This window comes from Strix aluco, chromosome 3 (genome assembly GCF_031877795.1).
Source record: "Strix aluco isolate bStrAlu1 chromosome 3, bStrAlu1.hap1, whole genome shotgun sequence".
Lineage (NCBI taxonomy): Eukaryota > Metazoa > Chordata > Aves > Strigiformes > Strigidae > Strix > Strix aluco.
In genome coordinates this window covers 106,500,871-106,510,727 of record NC_133933.1, presented here as the reverse complement: position 1 = coordinate 106,510,727, position 9,857 = coordinate 106,500,871, and the positions used below count along the sequence as shown (strand labels likewise).

The 9,857-nt window shown below is 39.4% G+C and overlaps 1 protein-coding gene across 3 annotated transcripts in view; it reads right to left on the bottom strand.

Moving 5' to 3' along the window:
* Nucleotides 1-3,204: 3,204 nt before the first annotated feature.
* The window catches only part of ELOVL5 (ELOVL fatty acid elongase 5), a 40,442-nt gene continuing 33,789 nt past the window's right edge, over nucleotides 3,205-9,857 (bottom strand). For all 3 annotated transcript variants that reach the window (XM_074819891.1, XM_074819892.1, XM_074819893.1), the window contains exons 6-8: nucleotides 8,600-8,724; nucleotides 6,583-6,717; nucleotides 3,205-5,113 (exon numbers count right to left, since the gene is read on the bottom strand). In XM_074819891.1, coding sequence (XP_074675992.1) covers nucleotides 4,982-5,113; nucleotides 6,583-6,717; nucleotides 8,600-8,724 — 392 coding nt within the window. In that variant the 3' untranslated portion in view covers nucleotides 3,205-4,981. The remainder of the gene's footprint in view (nucleotides 5,114-6,582; nucleotides 6,718-8,599; nucleotides 8,725-9,857) is intronic.

Below are 9,857 nucleotides of genomic sequence, written 5' to 3'. Positions count from 1 at the left end.
ATATCTTTCTTTCTCTCCTCTTCAGTCATTTCCAACTAAAACTCCCATGGAAACAGCTGAAATTCTGTTACTGGTCTCTAAGGGGGACTTACACTAATCCCATCTCTCTTATTTCAGCCATCGAGGTCATCTGGTTGTTGATGTAGTATATGTAATCTTCCTTGGCACTGACAGTTCTTCCTAATGTTGTCATCTGCAAACATCACTGCAAATATTCCTACTTTTTATACCAAGGTCATTACTAAAAACATTATTAATAGGCTCCATTCAGGCTGAAAGCATTGAGACAAACCATCTCATCAGTTTGACACTTGCTTGTCCATAGATCCTGTTGCTGGTCACCACACTCTCAAGTTTAGATAATTATTTCCAAGATTAAAAATAGTACCTATTCCAGATGGATGGAAAATGTATTTCCTTTGTCTACATAGTATTTTTTATTAAACAACAATATCAGTAAGTCAGGTGTGATCACTTCCAGAAAAGCTGTGTGACATTTTCTTCCATTTTCTGTTTCTTTTCTTGTACTCAACCATTCTTCCCATTTATTCTGAAATCTTTCATCATACTGAAATCAGACTATCAAGTCTACCAGTTAGCAGGTACCACTTTTTACATTCTTCCTATAGAACATATAGTATCTACATTATATATCCTTGAAACATGTAATTCTTTTTCCTCCTCTTCGTCACAGCTTGACTGACTTAAACAAAGACTTTCTTTTTTTTTTTAACTGGACTTTGTTACTCATTTTCCCCCTTTCTGTTTGAGATTATTTTAGTACCTTTGACTTAAAATATAGTATCTCTGCTACTGTCATGTCATGGAAGCCCCCGGGGACTCTAGTTTCCCCTAATCATCCAAATTTTCTCTACCGAAATTGAGAAACATACAGATCTTGTTGTAAGTTAAATGGATTGAAAGTTGAAAATTGAATTCAAGTTTGCTTTTTAAACCAGTTCTTGCAACACCCTGATGATTACAACTAATTACCTTTGTCGGTTCAGTAATTCTTGGCAGGAGGATGACAGTGGCAGTGTAAATTAATCTTCTGTACCAATGCAACAGCAGCACTTCTCTAACATGAGATCTCTATCCATATCTTAATCACCCCCTACACTGCTCAAGGGGATTCCCAGCGGAACCCACACTGTCAAAGTAATTTGGCCTCTGATTTTATTTATACTTTTCTTCAGCATCTAGCTTACTTTTACATCTGGTTTTTTTAATAATGTATACCTTTTAACAACATATAGTCCAGTTGCATACAACACACACATTTTTATCAACTTACACCTCGACACAGCTACCAAATATTAAAGGTAGAGGCAACCCCTCAGAACAGCTCGCCATTAGGTTTGGGGGTCTGGGGGTTTCTTTACCCCAATTTTGGTGGCAGAAGTCCTATCAGAAACTCCAGCGCTTTCTTAGTATCTGCCTTGCATTAAGTAAAACACACAATCGATCAACCACAAAGATTTCCTGGGTTTCCAGAATTGTTCTCTGCTTTTCCACTACCCTCTGCCAACTGAGGAATCCCAGTGCCTGAGTGACCCCAGGCCCAGGGGTGGCTTGCACATCCATGACACAGCACTCGGGGTCTTCACACCAGGACCACTGTAAGAAAAGCTATGTTCTGGGCATTTGAGCTTACCTATCCCATTCACAGCTTAACAAATGTATTCACCTCCCTCTCCATCAATTGGGCTGTAGGGCCTGAGTACAGGAAGAGATATCAGCTCGTGAGCTGTACAAGATCTCAATGCAACAGTTTAAAGCTTGGTCATTCACTCTTTGCAAATAGGTACTGAAGTGTTTCATTTACCTCAGTCGACTTTACATGAAACCTCTCCATTCCACTGGCAACAGTTGGTCTTTTTTCATCTCTCTAGCCTGTACAACTCAAAAAGTCCTTTCAGAGGACTCTTTAAAAAATCCCAAGCATCAATCACAGTTATCATCTACTAGCAAAACTGCAGGTGATCAGGAAACTGAGGCAATCCAAAGGCTGTTACTTGCCCCGTGTCAGATAATGCACTGGAAGCTGAGCCAGGTAGCCAGACCCAAGATTCCTGCCTCAGTCCATCAGTCTGGTTGTCAGCTATGGTAAAGTGATGTCTGATCTAACCCCTACAGCTCTCACTTTTCAGTTGCTGCTGAGACTGTAGATGAGTACCTGGGACCCACAGGCTTCTACCTGCAGGTATGAGCACTACTGATGGTATACATCTTCCCAAGACTACATCTCCTGCCAGTTTTGGACAAAGTCACTGGGTCTATGTGGTGGCAAATGATGATAAAGCCATCACATCTTGTCACAGTGTGCCAGTGACTTTGAAGGCTAGGTTTGGAGTGCAGCAGCCTAGTTTCCGCTGGCTCAGTGGGGAAGGCCAGGTTGGTGCTGTGGCTTCTGTCTTCAAGGTACTCCCTACAGATTTGACTTATCATTCAAAGAACTGCACCTTACTGAACCCCCGCTTAGAAAAACACTTAATTTCAAAGTTGAATTTGCACGTGCAGGAGACAAAACTGCCTTAGCAACCACCTCAGGCATCTGGAGCTCCCTCCCAGAAGAGACCAGCATAGCATGAAACCTCTGAGCCTTTCACACAGAGTGCAAAACCATTTCCCTGCTCTCGGTTTCTTGTTTTAAGAGCCTGCAAGTGAGAAGACAGTCAGCTACATAAGTAGTTGTTTTAACTAAGTGCATCACCAAGCTATCTATCTTGGCTTGCTGCAATGCACTGACTGAACACTCAAATCAGTGAGGGCTCAGAAAAGATCACTTTTAAGGGCAAGGGGAGCTACAAGAAGGTTGCAAAAACGTTCCCATTCTGGAGAGAGGTATTATTCACATTTTATAGACAGGATATCTGAGGCAGAAAGTCCGTCTCAGCCACGTTAAGCTTTGCTCTCAGCACTCATCCTCTCAGAGCCATTCAGGCTGCTCTGCATTCAGTGAGTCATCCCAGCGGGAGGTTTAATTAAACAATTATTATATTATATATTTCTACAGCCAGATAAGGGAGCAGTGCTTAGTAACAGCCAAAGGTTTCTATAAGGAATTTGTTACCAAATCTCTGGTATGCTAAATTTCTCTGAATATCTGTAGCTGTCCTTCCATCATGACACCTCCTCCTTGGCCTGACACAGGATGGGGCAATGCATTAAATCTGTACAAACTCACCAGAATTCAGGCAGAGATCATCAAAAGTGTTTTAATGATTAAACCATGTCAAACATTAACAATGTAGGTATATTCAGATGAGCCAAGGGTATATTTCTAGCACATTTAGACAGCCTATTTTTGAACATTATAGCTGCTGTACTGAGCTATGTAAAGACTCTGCAAACCAGTACCTAGAAATGAAGACACACGTACAAGCTTTGATAATGTAAACATAACAGACACTGTCTCCTTCAAAACAAGGAATGAAAACCCACAAGGCTAGTAGGAGAACTTGTTAATTCCCTAAGAGATGTGCAAAAATTTTTAAAAAGATTTAATTTAAAAAAAAAATTAAACATGCTAAAACTGGCATTTATATAAATATCAAAAAACAAACAGTTAAACTTGAGCAATTACCAGCAGAATGTCTTGCACAATTCAATTTTTCAGAGCTTAATGAATAAAATATTCATAAGCCAAACTCTACCAGCAATAGATATTGGCTTTGCAACTGACTCCTCATATGTGCAAGGCAAGATTTTACAAGGAGTAACTTTAACAAGCACTCAAACCAAATCCTCAGAGAACAAGCCAAAACATTACTGGTGATATACACAACTCACATTACAGAAACAGACATTTCCAGAACATTTCAGTAACATTTAAAAAACATTAGATATGACTTAGACTGTTTAATTTTGCTTGTTTGGGAAAAAAACACATTTATGTTAGGCACATTTTAAAAATGAACATATGCTACATGAAGAATAGTACAGATACCAACCTAAATACAGACAATTCCAGCAGAAAAGCATCTTTCTGTCTTCGTTTTTAAATACGCTTTCAGATAGGTCACAGACTTAAACAGTAGCTCCTAAAATGTGGATATGGCTATGGTATTAACACTTGAAATTCTGCCAGTTTCCATATTAAAAACCACTCTTCATTTAGCATTTAAGAATTCTCAGAAATAAGGACGAAAAAAAAGAAACAGAAAAAGAGAAAAGAAAAAATGGGTCCACCCTGTATATACTCTAAACCTTAGAGACAATATTTAAGTCTTACTGGACTGTGTAAGCGCCAATTAATTTTACATTAGTGACATATTTCAAATAAAAAAATAAGATCTATCAAAAAGGTAAAATAACTTTTTCATCTGGTTTGTGACTGTTTAGTCAGTTAAAGCCAAATATACAAAACTAAATTCACCATTTCCAATTTCACTGTATCGTGTAAGAGATACGTAACATTGTGTATCACATACAAAACAGTAAAATGATCAATGGATTCTTCTAAATGACTTTTTAATAAAAAGTCAGTCAACTGAAAAGTTGAAACATACCCTAATTTTTAAACCAGTAATAAGCTTTGGGCCCTGCTTTTTAATTTAAGGCATGTGTGTTTATCTACTGAAACCAGCATTGTACAAATTACCTCTACAATCACATGCATGATCTACAGTAAAAAAAATGGAGGTTTAGATTACAGTGTTTTGAAATTGTGAATCATAATTCAGCACCTATCATATTGACTAGTAAGGCAACAGCAGTGTCGGATACTACGATAATACTCCCTTCCACAGTCTATAGCGGGGTCAGTGACAGCCCAGAATTATTTTTAAACTTTAACCTACTTTTATGTCCTGTATACAGTTTCTAGGGTGTTTGCACTGGTTAAGTCCTACATAAATCACACTATTCTAGGCAGGAATAGTTACAGTAGCCATTAGAGTATTAGTGCACAACTCTTATTGTGCTTACAATCAGATGATTTTGTTGTTGGGGTTATCAAAATGGTTTTTCAGTTTGGTCTTCAATCCTTCCTTTGTTTCCTTTGTTTCACATTGTTCTCAAGGGAAGAAAAGCTGTTTGTGTACCCGTTCACAGTGGCCGTAGAGCCGTTCTGATATTCTTTCCTCCTCGAGGATGCCTTCTTGTTGTAAGTCTAGAATATATGGAGACACATGGTTTTGCTTAAATAGATATAAATAACCGCTTCTCACAGTAACTTGAGAAACTCAAAAATAAACTTGCATCCATCATTTTTAAAGACGTGCCGGTAACAAGCTCTACCATTTTTTGTGTATAAGGCTATACTATGCCTTTCATTCATCACAGCAAGAGAATTAGTTCACTGGAAAACAAAAAGGCTTGGTAGTATGATGGTAGCATTGGGAGTGTTACGTTAACCGTAAATTAGAAATAAGGGAAGCAATTTTATGAGCAGACTATGGCAGAAGAATATACTCAAAATGACAAGGGAGGAAGGAGGTTTGATGCACTGCAGGCGACCATCTCAAACAAATCCAGAACAAGAAGTGGGTAAACAAGAACTGTGAGGGAAGTTCAGAGACAGAAATGTGAAAGGAATTTGCACTGGCCAACAAGGGAAGCAAAGACTAACAGGATCAGGGAGGCTCAGGACACCAAAAAAAAATTAGACAGTGAAAATATATACATTAATCAGTCTTTGTCAAAGGGGCTCAGTCACTTGACAAGAGTGTGTTTCCCAAAATATGTGTGTGAAAGAAAGGTAAATGATTAAAAGTTAAAGTATAAGTAAAATTGATGAAGGAAGTCAAGTAATATTTGGAATATACCATCATGTTTAATTAGCACATTCACATGCGTCAAGTGATACGAGCCATGGGACTGACTTTAAGAAGTACTGGAAGATCAGATAGGGAAGCCTGCTATGTTTCCCCCCATGAATCACTCTTAGCAGACCCAAAATGCTCAAATCTTTCAAGAGACTTTTAAAAAACATAACAGAGTTTGCTTGTTTGGGGGCAGTAGGCTGTGCTTGTTTGGTTTTCTGAAGATGGGTACATCTTTGCACAGAACCTGATTACGAACTACTCAGAACAATGCATACCGAGTCTGGATCTGTTCAGACATGAAATCAATTGTGTAGAAACGCAACTCAAAAAGCTGATTTTCCATATAAAAATGCAAACAAATGCCTGTAGAGGTGAGACAAAACCAGATTTCTGTACGTTGGGAGTTTGGGAAGTTTCCCTGGATATAAACCAAGCATTTCCCCTTGTAAGAGCAGTAATGAACAATTCCTTCGGGTGCTTCACAGGTTCACAGGCGACTGTTTTATTTCAGACTGGAAAGCTGCTTCTTACATAAAGCTCTTCCTCTCCCTTATCTGCAGTTAAATTGCATTAGCAAAATGTCTTTTTGTGCCACTCTGCTTACTGAAATTACTAATTGTTCTGAATTACAGATACAAAATATCAGAAGATTCAAAATTGAAGGGCAGACCAACAAGTACAGTATTTTAAGAACGTATGCATGTTACTGGAAGATAACAAAAGGGTATTTCAAGCATATCTTTCTGTAAACAGCCTTGCAATGAGATACAGAGCCAGCAGAATGCTACAAAGAGTAGATGAATATTACTTTTACCTGAATATAGAAATTTGTGAAGAGGATAATCAAAGAAATCATATAAGAAATCTGGAAATACAGCCACCCCTGAGGAAATGCACATGGCCAAACAACACCACAGCTCGTCTGGAAGATTGTCAGGACAAACTGAGTCTGGGAAGAGGAAAAAAAAAATAAATAGAGAAATAGAACACATTAATGCAAGGAGGAAAAGAGCCATTAGTGACCAAAATCTCATTAGTTACTTCCAAAACGAGTACAAAATATCTAATAGTGTGTGTTTGACAAGTTTATCTTCTCTGTCTTACTAACAGTGTAAACCTGAGTTAGTAGATATTCAGATTGTGGTATCCTGTTGTTTAAGTGGTTTTATTTGATTGATATTGTTCCACTTTAGAGCATTAGAGTAAGTTATGTAGAACTGATTTATAAATATACTAAGGAACAAAGACTACCTTCTTCCTAGTGAGAGCTCATGGGGTTTGACTCTACCATCCTAACAGAGTAGATCTGCATCTCACTGCTTCAGTTGCAAAAGATTTGGGGTCACTGGGCCTACACACAGATCCTGCAATCCTCTCCCACAGACATGACTGCCTCACATATGACTCCAGTGCAAGAATTTTGGGGGTAAAGGCTGCAAGGAAGCTGGGGAGGGAGGGGGTTTCATTATCTTCAATTATCTCGTTTGGAAAAACAGAGTTCGGGCCTAAATGCTGCAGAGGGCCTTAGGCAAAATTCATCCTCACATGAAGGCTACCAGATTAGGGAATGTTTATTTAAAAAGGGAAAGACTGTTGTGTTCTGCTCGGCTGTTTTGCTGCCCTAACAGCTATGCACACAGAGGAGGCAGGGAAGTGAAAGCAGCTATGACAATAGCCAGGGGAGCAACTGAAGCACTGAGACACTTGCACTCTGTAGCCCTCAGCCAACCAGGATGAAGAATAGAGCATAAATCTGGAAGGGAAATCTCCACACACAAAGCACAACCCCCCCCCTCAAACAATGATCCCCACTGCTACAATACTTAGCCATCCTTCAGGAAGGAAGAGTGCTAAAAAAACCACAGATTTTGAGAATCAACACTCTGAACTGCTGGCAGCAGGTGTTATTAATCATCACCAGCAAATGTTATTAAACCTATTCACAGCTCTGAGAAGGTGCTAAGGGGTGGGGGGAAGATAACAAAAAAGTCTATCTCTAGGCTTCAGTTTCCCCACCTACAAAATGGGGAAGACACAACACCACAACACTCATGCACGTTTCCTTGTGGTGTTCTGACATGTTAGACACATTGAAACCTGGTTCTTGTTCAGTATCACTACAGCGTGTGCCATATTGCTTAATTTCATTGCTCTTTTCACCTCCAGTACACAGCATTCGGGCTTCATCACTGTACACACAGGAAACAATACAAATGGATACAAGGAGCTCAGCACAGAATTACAAGAGGAAAAAATCTGCCCATTTAAAGTGCAGAAGGAGACCAGAAATATTGAACACTTTTTAATAAACCATTTACAACTGCATGCAAAAGTGAGACAGAAAATCCATTGTCCCACAGGACTAGAATGAAGGGCCTTGTTAGCTGTGGACTGCATTACAGTCAGTTTCTGGTCTGTCATCTCAACATCAGCCTGAGCAACCAAGCACAGAGAAAAGCACGCTAGCTCAAGCTGACTTGGAAGAAACGCTTCTCCCTCCTCCCTAGCTAGCGAGTCTCAGAAAACCCAGCGCTGCAGCTTCCAAATACATCTAGCCATACAACACGGGGAGGTGGAGAAAGATCCCACTGATCTCAGCACTGATTCATGTACACCATCAGTCCCCAGCTCCCCATCGTCCTGAAAACAGAGCAAACGGAGGTGCAGAAGCCAGATTTCTAAGGTGATTTAGGCACTTAGAGATGTAGAAGGTACTAGCCTTCATTCTCCCTTCTTCCACCCCCTGCCAAAATTTTCTAACTCAGTAAAGACAAGAGGATCTCATCACAAATACAAGAGCCTGCTGAAGCACTGAAAGACTAATCACTCACCAGCTGCCCCTGAGTGATGTACTTCTTCCACCACAGATAAGGACGCATTGCTGGAACAGCAGACAATCCATAGTAGGAGTACATGAGGACATGGATAAAGCTGTTCAGTGTGGCACCAAAGTAAGCTAAAAAAGGGCAAAGGAAAAAGAAAGTACACTGCGTTACCAGGAACACGCTGTTTCATGGAACTTACAAAAATAACAAGTTCAAAATGCTACTATTTAAAATATGATTTCTCTTAGAAGAAAGGCAAGAGATTTGTTTTTTGGATGGGAGGAGCTGTTTTGCAGCTGTGCATTTTATACCAGCCTTCTGGCTTTGTTTCCTTGATTTATTCTTTTTCACATCTACATTTTGGCTTCTCAAGGGAACTGAGGAAGCTGATAAAAATGAGGCATGTAAACATGCCCAACAATCACTAGCTTCACCCATCTAATTTTAGGCTTATTTCACTTCCTTCCAGGCAGGAGCCTATTTTGTCATTTATAACCAAAAGCAACAGATATCTTCAGAAACTGCAAGTTAGCTATTTTATTTGTCCTCGTTTACAGCACCTTTAGTCATTAAAGAAAGTTTTAGCTTAACACCAAACCACACAGAACTGTGATGACCAAGCAGAACATAAAGCTTGGAAAGGAAGAAGAAAAACACATCACTAGAAATAGCACAAAAGTATTTTCAAGACCACACAAACACAAGATAGACTCTTAAGTATCTGCACTTTTGACTGCTGTATAAACATGGACTGACTTCCCTGGAGAAGAATGTGGTTCCAGATGCACACTTTTTATAAGTTCAGCATTACTCACTGCTGTGCCGACAACACAAAACAAGTAAGAGTTTCTATGTTGTTTGGCTCAGAAAGCAGACTCCTGAGCAACCCAGCTTCTTGGTCTGCACTGATGGTAGTTCACATCCACTGGATTTGAAAAGGTTTCTCTTGGATGAGTGTTCAGCAAAATCAGTATCTATAAGCTGCACGTCTGAACCACAACTAAGACATGCTAATGCAGTTAGGAAACTAGATGCCAGCTAAAAGCAATGAAATTAAAGAATCAAAGCAAGATTGCCAGAGGTTAGCAGGATTTAGACAAGAGAGACATGGAAATCTTCCACTTAAGATGCATTTAGTCAAGTTCATTAGCACTCAGGGGACACGATTTTAATTGAAATAATTCGTTATGGCTAGTCGTATAATGAGATTAAATTAAGAAAGTAACATCTCAAGTAAACTTGAGAGATACAAGAACAAGAGTCA